The sequence below is a fragment of the Elephas maximus genome, chromosome 3 (assembly GCF_024166365.1).
Source record: "Elephas maximus indicus isolate mEleMax1 chromosome 3, mEleMax1 primary haplotype, whole genome shotgun sequence".
Taxonomy (NCBI): domain Eukaryota; kingdom Metazoa; phylum Chordata; class Mammalia; order Proboscidea; family Elephantidae; genus Elephas; species Elephas maximus.
Window position 1 is genome coordinate 195,536,056 of NC_064821.1, and position 24,365 is coordinate 195,560,420.

The 24,365-nt window shown below is 41.2% G+C and overlaps 1 protein-coding gene across 7 annotated transcripts in view; it reads right to left on the reverse strand.

The window, feature by feature from the left end:
• Window positions 1-14,347, reverse strand: part of FCRL3 (Fc receptor like 3) — a 50,588-nt gene extending 36,241 nt beyond the window's left edge. For 6 of the 7 annotated variants that reach the window (XM_049880866.1, XM_049880865.1, XM_049880862.1 and 3 more), the window contains exons 1-8: window positions 14,265-14,347; window positions 13,974-14,101; window positions 5,402-5,422; window positions 4,072-4,314; window positions 3,158-3,421; window positions 2,629-2,913; window positions 874-1,158; window positions 242-520 (exon numbers count right to left, since the gene is read on the reverse strand). In XM_049880866.1, coding sequence (XP_049736823.1) covers window positions 242-520; window positions 874-1,158; window positions 2,629-2,913; window positions 3,158-3,421; window positions 4,072-4,314; window positions 5,402-5,422; window positions 13,974-14,007 — 1,411 coding nt within the window. In that variant the 5' untranslated portion in view covers window positions 14,008-14,101; window positions 14,265-14,347. The remainder of the gene's footprint in view (window positions 1-241; window positions 521-873; window positions 1,159-2,628; window positions 2,914-3,157; window positions 3,422-4,071; window positions 4,315-5,401; window positions 5,423-13,973; window positions 14,102-14,264) is intronic. The other variant, XM_049880863.1, reaches the window with a different exon arrangement.
• Between the last annotated feature and the right edge of the window lie 10,018 nt (window positions 14,348-24,365).

The window sequence follows — 24,365 nt, forward strand, 5'->3', positions numbered from 1 at the left end:
TATCTAGAAAGATTGTGTGGAGTATGTGACTATTGATGACAATGGTAAAGGAAATAATGGCAGAGTCTAAATTATTGAACATGTAGCCATAAGGAAGAATCCCAGAACTCCCCGGTGAAGACAGAAAAAGTAGGGAGTCTGCTGGAATGTCACACAAATAGCCCAGTGAAGCTCTGAGCTCTGTTTGTGAGAAGACATAGTCTGTTCTTGGCTGTAACTGCTGTGAGTGTATCCTGCTTACCTATGACATTTAGTGTCACTCTGTGACTGTGCTGGGCCCTCAGGCCATTGTCGGCCTCACAGGAGTAGTTCCCAGAATGCTCTGCCATCAGAGAGAAGTTGAAGGATGCTCCTCCTCCAGAGGGGGCTGAGTTGTTCCCCAACATGACATCCTCATGATAGAACCGGTACAGGATCGGGGGAGAGCCTCTCTGGGCCTCGCAGTGAAGCTCTACCACGTCCCCCACCACAGCCTGGGCCCTGGGAGTCCGGAGGGTGATGACAGGGTGAGACACTGGAACTGACAGAGACAAAGAGACTGTCATAAAGTATCTCTGACGCTGTAACAGATTTATAACCCTAGTCAAGGACCCTAGAAATGACACATTTCTGATATTTTCTGCTTCCTGCTGACCACACTTTCCTCATCTAATAATCAGAAGCATTTTTCTAAAAGCATGAGGAGTAATTCTGTTTTCATCACTACTCAGTCTCCTCCACAAGAAGTAACTTATTTTGTCATTTTTGCCACCTTTAGATAGCTTTTAAATCTTCATACCTCTGTTCTACTTCCTTCTGAAGATCCTCATGATTACCAGAGTGCTACACCCTGCTTTGAGAACCACAGACTGAGTGAGAAGCATGGTAATTTACCTCTCACAGTGACTACAATCCACTTGCTGAGGATGGGGCCGTGAACATTGTCAGCTGTACAGTAGTATCTGCCGGCATCACGTTCCTTTACAGCGAAGACCGGCAGCTCTGCCCACGAAGAACGCTCAGTTTTTCTTCCCAGACTTACTCTGCCTTCTCTGTGCCAGGAGAATGTAATGGTGCCTGTACCCTTGGCTACAGAGCAGACAAGGACCAGATCTTCTCCTTCGATCACCTGTCCCCCAGGGGCCCGGATCTCTAGATTCACATCAGACACAGGGATTCCTGGAGGACACAAGGTGACATGTGAGGGTCCCAGGGGCAGGGACTTTGCAGTCAAGGGGGTGGCTAGTACTGCCATGAGTAGACAAATAGCAGCAAGTGCAACGGGAAGGGGTGAAAATAGGAAATAAGGAATTAATCGTGCATATTATAAAGGGAGCAGCACCCCACCCCCTTCCAACACACACACAATTCCCTTCCTGGGAGAATGTGGGCACCAGATCCATGATCTTCCTAAACCTAATGTTGGCTGCAGTAACATTTTGTGGACATTTATCTCTTAGGAATCTGTGGTGCACCAATGGACTGTGGGATAAGGGAGAACACTGAGGATGTTATCCCTAAACTGAAGTGAGTCTACTCAGAATCCACATTCCCCTCCTATCCTTCAAGAGTCTTCTCTAGTCACACCTCCATTTCCCCATGTTCTTCTCCAGTTCCACTTTCAGTTCATGCTCATCTCCCTCTTTTCTGGTTATTTTAGTTTACATTTAGGTCCACAAATTGAAGCACCATCGTTACCTCTAAAGACGACATGTGGTCAGCTATGCTTCTAGTTGTCTGTTAACTCACCAGAGAATATATCCTATATGTCTGTGTCATCCACAGTGTTGGACACCCAGTAAGTGATCAGTAACTGCTATTATCTGACTTAGGTGGAAGAGAATTGTGATAGTTAAGATTGTGTGTCAGTTTGGCTGGGCCATGATTTTTAGTGGTTTGCAGTTTTGTAATGAAGTAGTTTGGCAATTATGTAATGATGCAATTTGGCAGGGATGTATTGATGTAGTTATCCTCCATTTTGTGATATAATGTAATCATCTCCATGATGAGATGTGGTATGATCAGCCAATCAGCTGCAAGGAGAGTTTCCTTGGGCAGGGGGCCAGGGCTGCATCTAATATATATGGATGTTCTGGCGAAGTTCTCTTTTGCTTGACCTAGATCCTGCACCTGGCTTGTCATCATCTGACCTCTAGTTCTTGGAATATGAGCCAGCAGCTGCCATACTAACTGATGATCTTGGAATTCATTGGCCTCCACAGTCTGTAAGCCAGCAGCCTGCTGTCTTACCTGCTGATCTTGGATTTGTCAGCCTTTGCAACTTGTGAGCCAGCAGCCTGATGTCTGACTTGCCAATCTTGGGTTCATCAACCCCTGCAGCTACGTGAGTCAGGAGAAGCCTCCAGCCTGACACCTGACACACAGGCTTGGGGCTTGCTAGCCTCTACAGCCATGTGAGCCATTTCCTTCAGATAAACCACTGGTTTTGCTTCTCTAGAGAATGCAGTCTAAGACAAGAATTTTGTAAGGAAGTAAGTTAGGCCTATGTTGAACGTAAAGAGGGAGGGATACCAGGAGAGCTGGAAGCTCCTCTTTGTTATGCCATCATTCCAGGGGACAGAAGATGCCTCTGCTCTACTCCCCTCTTTCCAGCTCTGACTCTGGATGAGCAGCCCCATGGACACTCACTCTGCACATGAATCTGAGATTGGCTGCTCTGCTTTCTGATGCTGGATGTTTCTGTCTGTGCCTCACACCAGTAAGATCCTGAGTCTTCGCTCCACATGGTGGGGATCTGGAGCTCTGGAGACTTGCTCCAACCTGCTCCCAGGGCCTGGCCTTCTTTGAAGAAGCAGAATTTAAGCTGGATGTGTGACCTCTGTGGAGCGAGCCATGTCTCACATTTCAGGGCCACTGGTCTCCCTTCTATCGGCTCAGAGGGTCTGGCTGTCAGCTTAGGAGGTGGAAACAGCTCTAGAGAGAAGAGAAAACACAACCCCCAGGACAATGAGGCTCAGAGCTCCTGGAGAGAAATACCTGTGTTCTCAGCATTGACCATCAGGAGATAGAGGACCAGAGGATGGAACTACTTCCCATCTCCTTCCTATGGCTGGGCCATAAGGCTCTTCATGAGATCCCCACTAATAAGCACTCTCCGTCAATCCTCACACAGTGTTTTCCTGCCAAGCCTTCTTACCCACAGTAGTGTAGCCATTACCTTGAACTTGAATTCTTAGACGATTTGAACGTTCTGGCTTATGTATCTTCCACAGATATTGTCGAGAAGCAGTACAATGATATTCGCCATTGTCCCTAGAGACTGAAGATAGTGTGAAACAATTTTTGTTCTCATATTCATCAAGTTTTTTTTCATCCTTGTAGTAAATCCTGTCAATAATTTTATTATCTTCTTTCCCCCAGCACCTCAGATCTACATTGTCTCCTTCAAAGACAGGGTATGAAGCCTGAAGTATTAACCAGCCTGCAAAGAGATGGAGGAACACTCTGAATTTATCCCCTATTGCTTCTTTCTTCCATTTCTCATTTCTGCCCATGAAGAGAGAGCAACAATCCTTTACATGCCTCAAAAGGTTATCCCTCACATTTGCACGTGGCCCCAGTAGTCAATTCTTCCTTGCCCTAGAAAGTGGACTGATTCCCAGAAGATGCCCTTGAGAGATCCCCATGTCGTTGTCGGTTTCTGTCAGAGTAAAAATGAAAACCATAGGGTTTTCATAGCTCTGACATTTAGGAAGCAATTTGCTAGGTCTTTCTTCCAAGGCAACTCTGGGTGGGTTCGAACCATCACCCTTTTGGTTAATGGCTGAGTGTTCAACCATTTGTGGTACCCAGATTTCCTCATAAATGCCCTTAAACAAAGGTGGAATTTTATCCCATGCTTTGCTTCAGGCCCCGGTCTCTTTTTGGCCTAGTGGCCACTGGGTTGCCATCAATTCTCTGGATAGGTAAGATAGGCAATGCTTGTTGCTGTCCTATCTCCTTATTTTCCCCCTGGGTCAGCACATCAAATATCCCCATACCTGTTTACAACTCTGCCTGGGCTCCCTGCATTAACCCAGCTCCCAGACACTGCCCACTCTGACTTCAAAGACCTCTCCTTTCTTTCCTTACCAGGTGAAAAGTCTACATGCACGGGGTCACTGAGAGAAGATCTTCTGGTCTCGCACTGGTACTTTCCAGGTTTTTTTACTCGAATCTCTTCCGATTTTTCTTTCAACAAATTCCCCTCAAGATACCAAGATGTGTCTCCCAAAGCTGGGGAGTGGAATTCCTTGCATGTGAGAGTCACTGTCTCGCCTTTGAAGACTGGGAACAAGGTAGGTTGAAGAAGAACCACAGCTTTAGGAGCTGCTCCTGAAGAGGAAATAGAAAGATGAAAGCAGATAAAAGTGAGTGGGGTGTGTATACAGAACAGAGGAAGGCCCAGCCTTGGAGATAGGAATCTGTCTGGGCTAATTCCAAGTCAGCACCAAGTCGGAAATTGAACAGAATCAATCTGGGGAAATGCCTGGGACAAAATCTGTCCCTCCTCCTCCTATGCCTTGCCTGGAGGTGGGCAGGTAGGTGTCATAGGGAATAGGCTTCAGGTCCCCACTGAGGGTTCAGAAAAGCCCAAGAGATGTGACTTGTAATTGGGCAATCACTGTGAGGGCCTCAAAAATAGACTGATTATGAAATGCTCTCGTCCTGTAGATGCCTGTCCAGATAAGGATGGACCTGAAATGTAAATACTCCAGAAGTATTTCTAGACTCTAGAAAACCACTTTCTACTTGGCTGTTAACATTTAGTGAACAAGTTTTTTTTTTTTTTTCCCCATGTTCAATACTTTTAAACCTTGCTTAGTTGAAGATTATATGGGGAAGGCAACTTCTCTCCACTTTCCATCTAAGCTGGATGTGATCGATAATTGAGGGATACAATGAATTTGAATTAAGGTGCCTGGGCTGCTTGAGAAATCAGACTAGTATATGGAATTGCAACTGACTGATAGGCCTGGACATTGAGACATGACAATAACATGAGCTCCTTTTGGATGTGTGTAAGGATTTGGCTGTAGCATTTATCTTTGCAAATGGTGCAATTTCTATGTCCTTTGAGAGTAGCAACTAGCTTGGACATACAGAGGGAGGTGCCTCAGGGTATAGGGGAGATCAGATCTGAAGCTCTCTCAATATTAGCCATCTGCTGCCACCCTACCAGCTGCAAACATTCCCTTCCTCTCTATGCTGAGACTTCTAGTTAATGGAGAAAGAACTGGAGATTGGAGAAGTCAAGAGAGGATCTGGTAGTCCAGTATGGTAACAGATGTGACCTCAGACTAGAACATCATTGCTGTTGGTACATCCCTGCAGCTGTCATCTACAGGGGTGGGACAAGTGGTGCTGGCTGAGGTGATGAATGCCCAGAGAACATGAGGAACAGACAGGAGGGAAAACTTACCAGATTGTTCACCTCCGGGAGCTGCAAGGAAGCCAAGAGTCCAAGATTAGCACAATGTCATGTTTCTCAAACTTTTACAACTAGAAACTGTCAGAAATTTCCAATTAACACAGCAACAACTGTTTCTTCACTTTTTCCTCCCTATTTCTTCACTCCCATTCCACACCACCCATAGCACCCAAACAAAATTAATTAATTAAAATCTTTGTTTTACAAATATTCAGTGGCTTGTGTACACAATCCCGGCTCATCCCTTTGCTATTCCGTTCTCAGCAGCTTTATTCTTTATCCACTCCTCTCCTCTCCAGTCTGAAATCAGCAATGCAGAGGCAGAGAAGGGCTTGAAGAAATGGTTTATCCATCCTTCATTTCTTGGGCATTGTTGTTCCTACTTTTTCAGTCTCGGGTTAAATCTTGGCTTTAAATCAAGGGAAGGGAGCCATGTTTCTTAGTAGATCTTCCCCCCTCATGTAAGTTTAGGAATTAACTGTTTATGTGAAAATTTTATTTTAAACCTGGGACAGAGAAAGGGATGTGGAGTTGTGGTCAAGTTTGCTGTCAAAGAAGTGGGGCCAAGATGGCGTAGTAGTCAGACGCTCCCAGTGGTCCCTCTTACAACAAAGGCTCAAAAAAACAAGTGAATAAATTATATATGACAATCAAGGAGCTCTGAACATCAAAGACAAAGTTGAGAAATCTGACTGAGTGGCATGGGGAGAGAGAGATGGTTCAGAAGCAGCAGGGAGTTGCCAGACTGGGCACCAGCACCCTGCAGGCTGGATAGGCTGGCACACACGGAGACGCAAGCAGTGGTGCTTGGAATGTACTTTCCACATTGGAAGAGACCAAGCAGTGGAGGGTCTGCTCAAGCCCCAAGAACCAGCGAGAAAAGTGTTCAATCAGCAAAAGATATCCTACTGCGCTGATCAAAAAAAACCTCCTTTTGGAAAATACCTCTCTCCCTTTTATCTGCCCCCTCCTCACTCTGCTCTGGGTCTCAGTCTGGCATCAGCAATTGCTGTGCACCCTGGGCCAGAAATAGGACTTGTCTCTCACCGAGCCATTCTGTTGGCTTTGGAGAGGTAACAAACTAACAATCAGGAAAAAATAATCTGCCAACTCCCCTAAGCTGGGAACTCAGGGCAGGCACAGCCCCTTTGCCTAGACACAGGCATAAGGGGTCCACAAACTTTGATGCCTTTCACCCCTCCATAGACTTGTGTGAGCCCATTTCAACAGTGTAGCCTATTTTTATCAGTACCTGCTATAAGCGTGAATGGCAGATTTGTGACATTTGACACCACTTGCCCTTTAAACAGGGTTCTCACCTACCCATTTCAGGGGCCTGAGGACTGGTGGCTCCACCCACCCCACTGAACCACTTGCAACAGGGGTCCAAGAATAAGTGGTGACTTCCAGTCCTTACAACCAATAGCTTTGAGTGCCCATAGTCCAGCTGCAAAATCCAAGTACCTATGCACTGTAGGGAACAAGGACACTTCTTTCACCCACACACTCAGGGGTAGCAGTCAGCACACTGCCTTGATAAGCACATGACCACCTACTGCAGCCAGATACTTGTGCCTACTCCAATCATCCCTGTCCATCTAGGACTCTAAGTGAGAGCCTACACCATACACTCAGTGACTGATGACCTGGACGTCTGAGCTGAATCCACACAAGAAAAGTAAATGGACTCCTGGGCTTATGTACCTAGTAACAGATCTAGCCATCTGAAGACAGGATGTGAGAGCTTCAAAAATGCCAATAATTAGCTCACACTACAGGCCTATTTGGGTATATCAAAACAAAACAAAGCAAGAAGATCGGACACAGTAAGCAAACAAAATTAATAAATATAATAACTTATTGATGACTTGGAGACAATAGTCAATATCAAATCACATAAAAAGGCAGACCATGATGGCTTCAGCAAGCCACCAAAACAAAGAATCAAGGAACCATCCAGAGGAAGAAAATATCTTGGAATTATTAAAGGTAGACTCAAAAGATTAATATACAGAACTCTTCAAGAAATCAGGAAAGAGATCAGGCAAAACACAGAACAAGCCAAGGAACACACGGAAAATGTAATGGAGGAACCTAAAAAGGTTATATAAGAGCATAATCACAAATTTAACAGGCTGCAAGAATCTACAGAGAAACAGCAAACAGAAATTCAAAAGATTAGCAATAAAACCTCAGAATTAGACAACTCAATAGAAAGTCATAGGAGCAGATTTGAAGCAATGGAAGTCAGAATTAGTGAGATTGAAGATAAAGCACTGGACACCAACTTATTTGGGGGAAAATTAGATAAATGAATTTTGAAAAATGAAGAAGCTTTAAGAATTATGTGGGACTGTATCAGAGGAATAACCCTCAAGGGATTGGAAAATGGGAATGGGTGGGCAGGGGGAGGATAAGACAAAATAAAGAGAATTGTTGAAGATTAGTTGGCAGAAAACTTTCCTGATATCATGAAAGATGACAAGATATCTACCCAAGAAGCTCATCAAACCCCACACAAGGTAGATCCCAAAACAAATTCACCAAGACATATTATAATCAAACTTGCCAAAACCAAAGATAAAGAGAGAATTTTAAGAGAGGCTAGGGATAAACAAAAAGTCACCTTCAAAGGAGAGTCAATAAGACTAAGCTCTGACTACTCAGCAGAAACCATGCAGGCAAGAAGGCAATGGGATGACATATATAAAGCCATGAAGGAAAAAAAATGCCAGCCAAGAATTATATGCCCAGCAAAACTGTCTCTGAAATATGATGGTGAAATTAGGTCATTTCTAGATAAACAGAAGTTTAGAGAATTTGCAAAAACCAAACCAAAATTATAAGAAATACTAAAGTGGGCCCTCTGGTTAGAAAATCCATAACATCAGTAACAACCCAAGACTAGAACACAGGACAGAGAAACCAGATATCAACATAAATAGGGAAGTCACAAAAATAAATCAAAGCTAAAACACTGAAAATATTGGGAAATAGAGATGTCAATATGTAAAAGATGACAACATTAAGACAGAAAAGAGGAACTAAAAATGAGGCCATAGATCTTCTATATGGAGAGGAAGTCAAGCAGATATAAAGAAATAAACGATTGGTTTAAACTTAGAAAAGTAGAGGTAAATATAAAGTTAACTGCAAAGGAAACTAACAATCCTACACATCAAAATAAAAAACAAGAAAAACATAAAGACTCATCAAATACAAAATCAACAAAAATGAAAAAAAAAAAATACCTAAAGAAAAATGACTCAGCACAGGAAATTAAAAGGAACAAAGAAACTGTCAAAAGCACACACAAAAAAATCAAAATGACAGCACTAAGACTCATACCTAGCAATAATTACGCTGAATATAAGTGGACTAAATGTACCAATAAAGAGACAGAGAGTGGCAGAATGGATTAAAAAACACAATCCATTTATATGCCACCTACAAGAAACTCACCTTAGGCTTACAGACACAAACAAACTAAAACTGAAAAGATGGAAAAAAAGTGTATCGAGCAAACAACAATTAAAAAAAGAGCAGAAGTAGCAATATTAGTCCCTGACAAAATAGACTTTAAAGCAAAATCCACCACAAAGAATAAGGAAAGACAGTATATGATAATTAAAGGGTCACTACCAGGAGGATTTTTTTTTATACCAGGAGGATATAACCATAATAAATATTTATGCACCCAACAACAGGGCTCCAAAATACATAAAACAAACTCTAACAGCATTGAAAAGTGAGATAGACAGCTCCACAATAACAGTAGGAGACTTCAACATACCACTTTTGGTGAAGGACGAAACATCCAGAAAGAAGCTCAGAAAAGACACAGAAGATCTAAATGCCACGATCGATCAACTTGATCTCATAGACATATACAGAACACTCCACCCAAGAACAGCAAGTGTACTTTCTTTTCCAACACGCATGGAACATTTTCCAGAATAGACCACATATTAAGCCACAAAGCAAGCCTTAACAGAATACAAAGCATTGAAATATTACAAAGCATCTTTTCTAACCATAAAGCCATAAAAGTAGAAATTAGTAACAGAAAAAGCAAGAAAAAAAAATCAAATACATAGAAACCAAACAATACTTCGCTTAAAAACTACTTGATTATAGAAGATATTAAGGATGGAATAAAGGAATTCATAGAATCAAACACATCCTACTAGAACCTTTGGGACACAGCCAAAACAGCAGTTAGAGGTCAATTTATAGCAATAAAAGCATATATCAAAAAGAAGAAATGGCCAAAATCAAAATATTAACACTACAACTGGAACAAACAGAGAGTGGCGAAAGAAGGCATCAGGCACCAGGAGAAAGCAAATAATAAAAATTAGAGTAGAATAAATGAAACAGAGAATACAAAAAACAACCAAAAGAGTTAATAAGATCAAAATCTGGCTCTTTGAAAAGATCAATAAAATCAATAAACCATTGGCCAAACTGATAAAAGAAAAACAGAAGAGGAAGCAAATAACCAAAGTAAGAAATGAGATGGGTGATATCACAACAGACCAAACTGAAATTAAACGAATCATAACAGAATACTATGAAAAATTGTACTCTAACAAATTTGAAAACCTGGAGGACATGGACAAATTTGTAGAAACGCACTACCTACCTAAACTAACACAAACAGAGGTAGAACAACTAACTAAACAAACCTGTAACAAAACAAGAGATTGAAAAGGTAATTAAAAAACTCCCAACAAAAAACAGCCTTGACCCTGACGACTTCCCTGAAGAATTCTACCAAACTTTCAGAGAAGAGTTCACACCACTACTATTAAAGTTATTTCAGAGCATAGAAAAAGATGGAATACTCCCAAACTCATTCTATAAAGCCAGCATAACCCTGACATGAAAACCAGGTAAAGATACCACAAAAAAAGAAAATTACAGACTAATATCCCTCTTGAGCATAGATGCAAAGATCCTCAACAAAATTCTAGACAATAGAATTCAACAACGTATCAAAAAAACAATTCACCATGACCAAGTGGGATTCAATATTTATGCAAGGACGGTTCAACTTAGAAAAGCAATCAATGTAATCCATCACATAAATAAAACAAAAGATAAGAACCACATGATCCATCAATTGATACAGAAAAGCCATTTGACAAAGTCCAACAACCATTAATGATAAAAACTCTCAGCAAAATAGGAATGGAAGGAAGATTCCTCAACATAATGAAAAGCATTTATACAAAGCCAACAGCCAACATCAGCTTAAATGGAGAGAACCTGAAAGCATTCCCACTGAGATCGGGAACCAGACAAGGATGCCCTTTATCACCACTCTTATTGAACATTGTGCTGGAGGTCCTAGGCAGAGCAATTAGGCTAGAAAAATAAATAAATAAATAAATAGATAGATAAATAGATAAATAAATAAATAAATAGATAAATAAATAAATAAATAAAGAACATCCAAATTCATATGGAAGAAGCAAAAGTATCCCTATTTGCAGGTGATATGATCTTATATACCAGAAAGCCCCAAAGAATCCACAAGAAAACTACTGGAACTAACAGAAGAGTTCAGCAAAGTATCAGGATAGAAGATAAACATACAAAAATCAGTTGGATGCCTCTACAACAACAAAGAGAACTTTGAAGAGGAAATCACCAATTCAATACCATTTACAATAGCTGCAAGAAGACAAAATACTTAGGAATAAATCTAACCAGAGATGTAAAAGACCTATACAAAGAAAACTACAAGACACTACTGCAAGGAACCAAAAGAGACCTAAGCAGGTGGAAAAACATGCCTGCTCATGGATAGAAGACACAACATTGTGAAACTGTCAGTTCTACCCAAAGTGATCTACAGATACAATGCAATCCTGATCCAAATTCCAATGACATTTTTTAATGGGACAGAGCACCAACTTCATATGGACTGGGAAAAGGCTTGGATAAGTAAACCCTTACTGAAGAAGAAGAACAAAGTAGGAGGCCTCACGCTACTTGATTTTAGAACATATTATACCACCATGGTAGTCAAAACAGCCTTGCACTGGTACAGCAACAGCTACTTAGACCAGCGGAACAGAATTGAGAATCCAAACGTAAATTCATCCACCTATGAGCAGCTGATATTTGATAAAGGCCCAAAGTCTGTTAAATGGGGAAAAGACAATCTCTTTAACAAATGATGCTGGCATAACTGGATATACATCTGCAAAAAATGAAAAAAGACCCATACCTCACACAATGCATGAAAACGAACTCAAAATGGATCAAAGATCTAAATATAAAATCTAAAATGAAAAATATCACAGAAGAAAAAAATAGGGACAATGCTAAGAGCCCAAATACATGGCATAAATAGAATACAAATCATAACTAACAATGCACAAACACCAGAAGAGAAGCTAGATAACTGGGAGCTCTTAAAAATCGAACACTTATACTCATGAAAAGACTTCACCAAAAAAGGAAAAGGATTACCTACAGACTCAGAAAAAATTTTTAGCTATGACAAATCTGATCAGGGTCTAATCTCTAAAATCAACAAGGTACTGTACAACCTCAACAACAAAAAGACAAATAACCTAATTAAAAAATGGGCAAAGAGTATGAACAGGCACTTCACCAAAGAAGACATTCAGGCAGCTAACAGATACATGAGGAAAAGTTTATGATCATTAGCCATTAGAGAAATGCAAAACAAAACTACAATGAGAAACCATCTCACCCCGACAAGGCTGGCATTAATTAAAAAAAAAAAACACAAAATAATAAATGTTGGAGATGTTGTGGAGAGACTGGAACACTTGTACACTGCTTGGGGGAATGTAAAATGGAAATCAATTTGGCACGTCCTTAAAAAGCTAGAAATAGAAGTACCTTAAGACCCAGCAGGAAACCCTGGCAGCGTAGTGGTTAAGTGCTATGGCTGCTAACCAGAAGTTTAGCAGTTCGAATCCAACAGGTGCTTCTTGGAAACCCTATGGGGCAGTTCTACTCTGTCCTATAGTGTCGCTATGAGTCGGAGCGGACTTGACGGCAACGTTTTTTTTTTTAAGATCCAGCAATCCCACTCCTTGGAATATGTCCTAGAGAAATAAGAGCCGTCACACAAATAGATACATGCACACCCATGTTCATTGCAGCACTGTTTACAATTGCAAAAAAATGGAAACAACCTATATGCCCATCAATAGATGAATGGATAAACAAATTATGGTATAGTCACACAATGGAATAGTATGTAACAATAAAGAACAACAATGAACCAGTGAAGCATCTCATAGCATGGAGGAATCTGGAAGGCACTATGCTGAGTGAAATCAGTCAGTTGTAAAAGGACAAATATTGTATGAGACCACTAATATAAGAACTCAAGAAAAGGTTTAAACAGAAGAAAACATTCTTTGATGGTTACTAGGGTGGGGAGGGAGGGAGAGGGGAATTCACTAACTAGATATAGACAAGAATTGTCTTATGTGAAGGGAAGGACAACACATAACACATGGGAAGTCAGTACCACTGGACTAAACCAAAAGCTAAGAAGTTTCCTGAATACAACCAAACATTTTGAGGGACAGTGTAGCAGAGGTGGGCGTCTAGGGACCATGGTTTCTGGGGACATCTAGGTCAATTGGCATAATAAAATTTATTAAGAAAATGTTCTGCATCCCACTTTGGTGAGTGGCCTTTGGGGTCTTAAAAGCTATTAAGCGGCCATCTAAGACGATCAATTTGCCCCAACACACCTGGACCAAAGAGAATAAAGAACACCAAAGACACGGGGAAAATATTAACCCAAGAGACAAAAATGACCACATAAACCACGGACCCCATCAGCCTGAGACCAGAAGAAATAGATGGTGCCTGGCTACCACAAATGACTGCCCTGACAGGGAACACAACAGAGAGTCCCTGACGGAACAGGAGAAAAAAGAGGTTCAGAACTCAAATTCCAGTAAAAAGACCAGACTTAATGGTTTGACTGAGACTGGAGGAATCCCAAAAGACATGGCCCCTGGACTCTCTGTTAACCCAGAACTAAAACCATTCCCGAAGCCAACTCTTCAGACAAAGAATAGAGTGGACTGTAAGGCATAAAATGATAATTCGTGAAGAGCGTGCTTTTGTGAAGCCCTTGTCCAGAGGCAGGGTGAGGAGGCAGAAATGGTTAGGAGCTGGTTGAATGGACTTGGGAAATCTAGGGTGGAAAGGAGAAATGGGCGGTCACATTATAGGAATAGCAACTAGGGTCACATAACAGTGTGTGTATAAATTTTTGTATGAGAAACTAATGAGCTGTAAACTTTCAGCTAAAACACAATTAAGAAAAAAGTTTACTACCAGACTAAAAAAGAAACGGGTGAGCAACAAAGGTTAACACACTTGGTTTGTCCTGATGGTTGTATTTGAAACCTGTTGGTTTTCCTGCCCTGCTCTTTCCTGTTTCTTGCTACCTGTCTCTGAAATTCTGAGTGAAGGCAGAGACAGAAAATCCCCAACATTTCCCTGACAGATCTAAGGAGCTGAGGCAGCTGACCCTTCCCGCCTGTCTACTCACCCAGCACCAGCAACAGCAGCAGCCACAGATGCATGGAGACCTGGAGACCTGGCTACCTGGCTAAGGACTGAGCCTGTCTCATCAAATGCCACGTTTATCTTCCATCCAGGGAGGAGGGCTGGAGGCAGCTGCTCAGACAAGGACAGCAAGAATTAGAAAAGGGGAAGTAGCAGAACCTAGTAACATATCTTGCCTTTTGGTTCTGAAAATGTGGCTGCCTTCTGAAAAGCTGCTCATATTTCAATCCTGGCAGCGGTGAATCTCATACAAATGATTTTATAAAGGAGTCACCTTCCCACAGGACAGGGTTCGCAGGAGAAATAGCTCCAACATTTTCCCTGAGTTCTCTGAAAGTGCCAAACTGTGGATTTTCTAGGACTCAAATAACTTTTTCTTCATTTTCCAAATGGACTACCCTTTCATGAACCAAATTCACACAGCCTTAAGTTCCTAAGTCTCCTAATATAAAAACACATCTTAAAATGTGGTGACAAAAAGTCAAGGTGTCAAAGCAGATACAAAAGCCTTCTTGGCCTTAAACCTAAGTTGGCATGAAGCTGCTGAACAGGGAAGTAGTAGAAATTTGCAGATAAGCAAAAGGGGCTGTCCCAAAGCCGCAACCGGATCTGTACAAGCATACAGATAAGAACCCCTATTTTCAAACCAGAGCCTTTCAGAGTGACCTTGCTTGCTCTGGTGTTCAGAGGTCCCCATCTCATTAGTTCCTGTTTCCAGCCCCCATGTGCTTTTTTTCATAATAAAATTTGTAATTATTTTCTCTAATTTCTTGCTTGTTTTTGTGTCTTTCTCCCCTACTATCACAGAAAGGCCCATGCTTGTCTTATTCACTGTTACATTCCCTGTGCCTCTCACAATTCTTTCCTCAAGGTAGACATTCGATAAATATTTTGAGGGAGCATTGGGTGGACTGTGAGAAACTCTGGACCAGTGTTTCTCAACATTTTTTTCATTACCACCCCCTAAGGAGCTTTTTTTTTTTTTTTTTTAGGAGCCCTGTTATGGCACAGTGGTTAAGCACCTGGCCGCTAACCAAGAGATCTTCAGTCGGAACCTATTAGCCGCTCTATGGGAGAAAGATGTGGCAATCTGCCTCCGTAGAGACTTACAGCCTTGGAAGCGTTTTCATTCTCACTGGACTCTATGAATTTCTATATTCCATCCTTAATGTCTTTTATAATCTAGTCTTTTTTCAGCAGGATTGTGTTCAATTTCCAAGTGTTTGATTTCTTTTCCCTGTTTTTCCCGTTATTGATTTCCACTTTTATGGCCTTATGGACAGAGAAGATGCTTTGTAATATTTCAGTGTTTTGGATTCTGCTAAGGCTTGCTTTATGACCTAATATGTGGTCTAGTCTAGAGAATGTTCCACGTGCACTAGAAAAGAAAGTGTACTTGGTTGCTGTTGGGTGGAGTGTTCTGTATATGTCTACAAGGTCAAGTTGGTTGATTGTGGCATTTAGATCTTCCATGTCTTTATTGAACTTCTTTCTGGATGTCCTGTCCTTCACTGAAAGTGGTGTGTTGAAGTCTCCTGTTATTGTGGAGCTGTCTATCTCACTTTTCAATGCTGATAGAGTTTGTTTTATGTATCTTGCAGCCCTGCCATTGGGTGCATAAATATTTAATATGCTTATATCTTCTTGGTATATTGTCCCTTTAATCATTATATGGTGTCCTTCCTTATCCTTTCTGATGGATTTAACTTTAAAGTCTATTTTGTCAGAAATTAATATTGCCACTCCTGCTCTTTTTTGATTGTTGTTGGCTTGATATATTTGTTCCATCCTCTTAGTATTACTTTGTTTGTGTCTCTAAGTCTAAGGTGTGTTTCTTGTAGGCAGCATATAGATGGATTGTGTTTTTTAATCCATTCTGCCACTCTTTGTCTCTTTATTGGTGCGTTTAGTCCATTGACATTCAGGGTAATTATGGATGGGTATGAATTTAGTGCTGTCATTTTGACGTCTTTTTTTGTGTGTTGTTAACAGTTTCTTTTTCCCACTTGATTTTATGTGCTGAGCAGATTATCTTTAAATATTGTCCTTTCCTCATATTTGTTGTTGTCTTTGTTTCCACTGAGTCTCTATTTTTTTCTTGTATTTTATTTTGATGAGTAGGATAGTTTGTCTCCTTTGTGATTACCTTATTATTTACCCCTATTTTTCTAAATTTAAACCTAACTTTTATTTCTTTGTATCACTGTATCCTCCTGTCCATATGGAAGATCTGTGATTACATTTCTTAGTCCCTCTTTATTGTTTTAATGTTGTCTTCTTTTATGTAACATCGCAGTTACCCTGTTTTGAGCTTTTTTTTTTGATAATCTTGCTTTGTTTTTTTGGATTTCTCTGTCTGGGTTGACTTCTGGTTGCTCTGCCCGGTGTTCTAGTCTTGGATTGATACCTGATATTATTGATTTTCTAACCAAAGAACTCTGTTTAGTATCTCTTGTAGTTTTGGTTTGGCTTTTATGAATTCCGTAAACTTCTGTTTATCTGGAAATGTCTTAATTTCACCTTCATATTTAAGAGGCAGTTTTGCTGGATATATGATTCTTGGCTGGCAATTTTTTTCCTTCAATTTTTTAAATATGCTATCCCATTCATTGCCTTCTTGCCTGCATGGTTTCTGTCAAGCAGTCTGAGCTTATTCTTATTGGCCCTTCTTTGTAGGTGACTTTTTGTTTATCTCTCACTGCTCTTATAATTCTCTCTTTATCTTTGGTTTTCGCAAGTTTGATTATAATATGTCTTGGTGACTTTCTTTTAAAATCTACCTTATGTGGAGCTCGATGAGCATCTTGGATAGATAGCTTCTCATCTTTCCCAATATCAGGGAAGTTTTCTGCCAACAAATCTTCAACAATTCTCTCTGTGTTTTCTGTTATCCCTCTCTGTTCTCGTACTCCAATCACTCGTAGGTTATTTCTCTTGATAGAGTGCTACATGATTCTTAAGGTTTCTTCATCTTTTTTAATTCTTTTATCTGATTTTTCTTCAAATACATTAGTGCTAAGTGATTTATCTTCAAGTTCAGAAATTCTAGCTTCTACTTGCTCAATTCTGCTACTCTGACTTTCTACTGAGTTGTCTAATTCTGTAATTTTATTGTTAATCTTCTGAACTTCTGATTGCTGCCTGCCTATGGATTTTTCCAGCTTATTCAACTTTTCATTATGTTCCTGACTAATCTTTCTAATTTCTTCAATTGCTTTATCTGTGTGTTCCTTGACTTGTTCTGCGTATTGTCTCATTTCCTTCCTGATGTCTTGAAGGGTTCTATATATTAAACTCTTGTATTCTGGCTCTGGTAATTCCAGGAATGCACTTTCGTGTAGAAGACCCCTTGATTCTTTGCTTTGAGAGCCTATTGAGGTGATCATGATCTGTTTCTTTATGTGACTTGATATTGACTGCTATCTCCAAGCCATCTATAAGTTATTGTATTAGTTTATGTCCACTTACTATGTCGTAGCTTCTTGCTTTGTTTTGTTTTGGTATACCCCTATGGGTTGCTTGAGTGAGCTAGCTTGATTGTTTTTGCCTTTGAAGCTCTGACGTCCTGTACCCAGATGGCTAGAGCTATTATCAGGTATATCAGTCTAGGAGCCCATTCAGTTTTCTTGTATGAATTCAGCTCAAGTTTCCAGGTAGCTGATCATCAAGTGTGTGGTACAGGCTCTGTCCTACAGTCTTAGAGGCTAAGGGGTGATTGACGTATATACTGATATCTGATTGCAGCAGGGGGTCATGCTCTGAACAAGGCAGGGGGCTGAGAACCAATCTCTGAGTGTCTCTGAGGAAAGCACGTCCCTGTTCCCTAAAGTGTGCAGGTGGGTGGGTTCTGCAGACAGACCAAGTGCACCCAAATTTTTTGGTTGTAAGGACTGGGAGGTGCCAGTATCTTTGGACCCCTGTGGCAGGTGGCTGGGTGACCTGAGTGGAGCTACCAGTCCTTAGGTCGCTGATGTGGGTAGGTTACTACCTTGTTTAATAGGCAAAGCAATGTCAAACATCAAACACCCACCTCTCCACTGCACAGCTGAAATGGTTGGAGTTTGCCAACAAGGGCCTATTCTCCTGAAATAGACCCACACTGGTCCATGCAGAAGGGAAAGGTGCTCAAAGTCCATGGATGGTTTATGCCTGGACAGGAGCCGCTTCTGTCTGAGCTCCCCTGGTCAGTGGAGTTAGCAAATTATCTTTTCCCCCAGTTGCAAATTTTTTCCTTCCCCTAGGCTGGGTGGATGGTTCTAGGTGCTCAACAGGGCCTATCTCAGGCCCAGGGAATTCAGCCACTGACTCTGGCTTGGGGGGTGGAGGGGCACAGTAAAATATGCGCAGGTACTTAGCTTTTGCCAAGAGCACCATTTCTCTCAGGTTCCGGAGGTGTGAGTAGGCTATGGGGCTGGCTGCTTCTCCCTGAGGAAACTGCAGTGGAATGCTAGTACCAGCCCACTGCTACTGCCACCACTCCAGGAATGATGCGTAAGGGCTCCCCATGACTCAGGTCTGGTAACTCCTCTCTACTTCTAAATGGTCTCTTCCTCCCCCTGACCCTCAGTTCATTTTCTAAGCTTGCCTTTGAAGCTCAGCGCTCCCAGCTTGTCACAAATATACTCATTTCACTTGTTTTTTGGGGTCTTTGTTGTAAAGAGGGCTTGCCAGAAGCGTCTGTCTATTCTGCCATCTTGGCTCCACCTCTCTGGCTCACTATTGATTTCTCCGTGCCCAACATAGCCATCGACAAAATGAAGGCTCAATTGAACAAGGATAGTTTTGATATATGGCATGTGACAGTCAGACTTATTCTACACATGAACAAATGCAACTGGTTTTATGGTCCAACGTAAAGGTGCTGATGATTACTGCTACCATTTGTTTCCTGTGGTGCAAAGAGATGCTCAAAAAGCAGCCTTTTGGACTTTATTGGCTTTTCTAGTTTCCCCTCTGTAGGGCAGGAGCTAGTTCATGTTCATTTTATATTCCCAGAACCTAGCGCCTGACTGATACTTACCTTATGGTTACCAGGGTGCGTAGTTAAACTCAAATTTCCGGAAAACAAATAACTTTGGTATAAGTATGTCCCATGCAATATTTGGGATATACTTACACTAAAAATTACTCATTTTATATATGAAATTCAAATTTAATTGGGCATTTGCCAACTCTGCTTCTTAACTCACTCCACCCCAGGAGAGGTGAAGTGAATTGTCTGATTTGTAAGTTTGCGAAGAATAAATTAAACATGCTTAACCCAGCTCCATACTTTTCCCCTTGGATGCCAGCCTACTGCTTGAGGTCAGTGAAGAAGCACAGACCTGCCCCTACACTTGGCAGGGAGGAGGGAGGGAGAGGTGCCTAGAGTTTTGAAAGCAAGCTTGAGAGATACAAACAATTGGTGCACGGGCTTAAAATGAAGAGAAACACAACAAAGGAACCAACATGAAGGGAGCCACTTGTTCACAAGGAGAAACTTTTGGTGGGACCAGGACCTGTGGCTTTTGATCTGGGGCTGTAGTAAGAGATCAGAGCATTTTGGCTATGGACCTTAAAGAGGCTCATAGTGGACTTTTAAACTTCACTACTAAGCCCAGGTAAGGCCTGCAGTCTTAGGGCCATGGTTTTGTCACCGTGGTGGGTGACATCAGCTTATGGAGGCTTCGTTCATAGGCTAGTGGTTGTTTCTATAGAGGCAGGACTATACCCATCTGTGGTGATAAGCAAAAGGTACGATAACTCCATTAGGGGCCTCAAGAGAGCTGTGAAGTCCTCTGTAAGCAGTGACAGAGGAGGCAAGGGTTTAATTGTCGGCAGCAAGCTCATGGGTGGCCACAAGGGCTGCTTAGCAACAAAGTTTTGGGGGCTGTGAGGGGGACTCATGATCATTAAGGTTGTGTGTTAATTTGGCCAGGCCATGATTCTCAGTGGTTTGGCAGTTATGATGTAGTTTGGCAGTTGTATAATGATATGATCGCCTCCATAATGAGATCTGATATAATGTAATCACCTCCGTGATGGGATCTGCTATGAGTAACCAATCAGTTGAAAGGTAGTTTCCTTGGAGGTATGGCCTGCATCCAATATAGGTGGACTTTCTGGTAAGGCTGGTGGGCTTTTGCTCTCTCTGGATCCTGCAGCTGGCTCCTGTTTATCTGATCTCCAGTTCTTGGGACTTGAGTTAGCAGCTTACCTGCACCCTTGCCTGCTGATCTTGGGATTTGTCCATCATCACAACCTGTGAGCCAGAGCCTTGCTGGCTGATCTGCCAACATTGGGCTCACCAGCCCCTGCAACTACATGAATCAGGAAAATCCTCCAGCCTGACCCATGGACTTGAGATGTTTCAGCCTGTACAACTTCATGAGCCATTTCCTTAATGTAAATCTCTCTACATATACATTTATACTCTTTACTGGTTTTGCTTCTCTAGAGAACCCAGCCTAAGACAAGGCTCAGAAAGTTTTGGGGTGATCTGAGTAGGCTTTCTTAGGTAGCCATGTCCAAGGCAAACAGTCTTTTTTAGGGAAAAATGAAATCTTTACTTCTTTTTTAGGTGCCTGGAATAATATCTTTTAGTTTTTTGGCTGTAAGGTTCCTTGTGTGCTGCAGAGCACCGATACGGATGTAGCTTCAAATCTTTAATGCCATACCCAGGTAACAGAGTAGAACTGCTCCGTGGGATTTCCAAGGTTGTGAGTCTTTACAGAAGCCTATGGAGCATCTAGTGGGTTTAAACTGCCAACCTTTTGGTTAAAAACTGAGCGCTTTAACCAGTGTTCCACCAGGGCTCCTGTGCATACCTGGGTAGGCTCCCTCTATTAAAAAAAATTAGTCACCTCAAATTCTACCCTGCATTCAGGCCCAAGAAGGAAACTGGAAGGACCAGTCTTGAATTCATGTGGTCTCCCCTAGGCTCAAGACTGGATAATATTTAAGAAATTACTGGGTAAGTTTCAAGACTCTACAGTTATTATAGCTGGGCATACAGATGCGGCCTGTATCCTATTACAAATAGCCAATAATTTATGAAATTCAAAATAGGAGGAAGTCCGGTTCTTGAGGTGCACATTTGGGAAGGATTGGCTCTCACTGGGCCCTTTGGGACACAGGCTTTGGAAATATCCAAAGCAGTATCATCATTTCAGGAATCTGTTGAGATTTATTTCCCAACTGAAGCAGACGTGAGGACAAGGTGAAAATATTTCAGAAGAGGCAGGCTTCTCAGGCCAATACAATTCCACAAAAACCAACAGCCCATCTGCTTGCTTCAGAGTGCAGACGCTGTGTCCCTTAAGAGATTCCTCACTCAATTCATGACTGAGCTATCGTAAGCACGGAAATCAAAGGGGAAGTGAAATGATGGAGATTTGCATATATGCAATGGAAAAGAAAGGTACAGAGGTGGTTTCCACTCACTCCCAAAATAGTAAATGCTTAGTGTCAAAATTTACCTTGTGCTGGAGGGCTTCTCACAATTGAGTTTAAGTTCAAATGTTCTGGGTGAACTGGCATCAAGTGACTGTCAGCTGAGCTAAACAAAGAATTTATTTCCTCTGCTTTCCTCACTTGTGACTGGGCCTTATCTATGGTCTGTGGAGACTTTGTTTGTGGGCTCTAGGAGTAGAAGTTTGCTTGGGATTAACTAAGACTAGAGTGAGGCTGGGGATTGGCCCTTTTTTTTTTTTTAATTGGTGGGTATGGAGACTGTGCTGTGATAATCTTGTATGTCCTATTAATTCTTTGAACTCTCTAAGAGGGTGGCTCATGACAGTCTTGGCATTAAGCAAATATAACCTCCGAGATCCTGGAAAAAAATTATTTAGTTCCACTATGAGACAGTCCAGACAGCATTGCTGAAACCACTCCAACTCCATCCAGACATTGAAAACCTTCTCTCAGCTGATATTAAGCAGAATAAGAAGTCGGAGGAAGGGAGTCACTCACAAAAGAGAATTTAATTTCAGACTTTAATTTTTTTTTTTTTTTTGTATTTTAATGTGTCTGGAATTTTTCTTCCAAGAGGTTTTAATCTTTGGACTTCAATTTCTTCCTTAGAAATATTAAAAACAGAAAAATATTAAAAATGTTAAAAAGGCTCATATTAAAATTTGGATCATCTCAATATTGTTGTATTTTATTATTGCAAGATCTGATGTTTAATCTCATTGTAGACCTCTGATCTGCTTATTAGATTTCATTTGGGGCAGGAAATGTAATTAGTAGGAAATATTCAGCTTTGGATGCCAAATGACATTGGTGCTATTTAATTAGCATATTTTTCTCATGTATTTCTGAGTCTTCTGGGAAAATTCTACCTGCTCACTGGTGGTCCCATGAGGATACCCACAGGAGCAGGGTTGTCCTGGGAGAGCGGAGTCAGAAACCTGGATGATAACTTCTGGGAACTCTGCTGGATACTAATGTCAATACAAGAATAAATGATATAGGATCTCAAAAAGTCTGCAAGGAAGTACACAAATTCTTATAGCAGAAAAAAATAAACATGATAAAAAGTATGCACAAATTGCAACGTGAAAACAAAATAGGGAATAAGTACCTTATATAAAAATGTATTTACATGACATAAATAAATGTCAAAGGAGAGGTGGAGAGACAGAATAAATCCAGAGATATTTTATGGCCAAATAGGGCAGGGGTCTAAACTCACTACACTTTATTCTAGAATGGGACAGGGTATTTGAACCCCATCTTTCTGATCCCAATGACATTTGAAAGTTTAAGAAACAACACAAAAGAATTCCTCTTTCTCTCTCTCTCCTTTCTCTATGTTTTCCTTCTTGACTCATACAAAGTTGCTAGCAATGTTCAATTGAAGGAACTAAAATACACTAGGCGAAACATACACAGATGGGACAAGGAAGCTCTGTGCATTTAAAGGAATGCTAACGATGGCAGAGGAGCAAAGCAAGCTGAGGTGCAGACAGAAAAAAAAAAGGAGGAGGAAATCTAGGTGAAATGTCAGAGAACCCTTTGTAAACCTCCAATTCTGTTTCCTTTCCCGAAATGCACCCCTCTCAGCAATCAGATTAAACTCTGGCTTAATCTACTGTTTTACAGAGAAAATAGAAGACATCTGATGGGAACTCAATTTCAAACCATCAAACCTACCAATTCTTGCCTCAGGATCTATTCATCCCTCCTATCTGGCAGGGTGAGTGGCAGAGGTGTCCCCGTGTAAGACAAGTCTTGCCTCCTGTGATGTAGATTCCCACCAAACTTCCTTCTCACCGACTTGACTGTTGATTATCCCTTCCTGTCTTGTATCTTCAACTGCGCCCTTTCTACTTCTTCTTTGTTTTAGTATTCACATATGACAAATTCTTTTGCATTAAAACAAAACAAAACAAAAAACCTCTTCCCCTAACACAAACATTCCTTTAAGCTACTTCTGGAGAGTCCGGGACCAGGTTTAAATCTAGACTCTGCTACTTGTTTACTGTGTGACCTTGGGTAAGTTATTTAACCTATGTCCCTGAATCCCTTCATCTCTAAAATGAGGACAACAGTAGTATTAGTGTCTAGTACAGAGTAACTGTTATATATGTGTTAGCCTTTATTATTATCACTCTATTTTCCCTCTCCTTTACATCCAAACTTTTTGAAGCCCTGCATTCATATCCTCCACATCTTCCCTGCCTACTCAATGTCCCAATCTATGGCATTTGCAAATTTGCCACCATAGTTCCCCTGATTCTACTCTGGCCAAGATCATAGGTGATCTTGACCCTCATCAAATAGGACATTTTTCATTCCTTATCATCCTCCATTTGTGGGCAGTAATTTTCACTGTGGCCTTCTTCGTTTTTGAAGCATTCTTTACTTTTGGTTTCCATGACACAATGCTCCCTTCATTTTCTTCCTACATCTCTTGTCCTTCTCAGAATTGCTTACAGCTCTTCATCGTTACCCATCCCTTATATACTGGTATTTCTCTGGCTTCAGTCCTAGGCACTTTCTGTTCCTATTTCTACATGCCCTCCTTTGAATATCTCTTCCTCACTTGTTGTTGTTGTTAGGTACCGCCAAGTCGGTTCCAACTCATAGCGACCCTATACAAAACAGAACTAAACACTGCCCGGTCCTGCGCCATCCTTACAACCGTTGTTATGCTTGAGCTCATTATTGCAACCACTGTCTCAATCCACCTCGTTGAGGATCTTCCTTTTTTCCGCTGACTCTGTACTTTGCCAAGCATGATGTCCTTCTCCAGGGACTGATCCCTCCTGACAACACGTCCAAAGTATGTAAGACGTAGTCTCGCCATCCTCGCTTAGAGCATTCAATTTTCATGTTATTAAATAGACATCTCTCCTTACTCTAGAGTCTAGTCCAAAATATCCAGCAAATG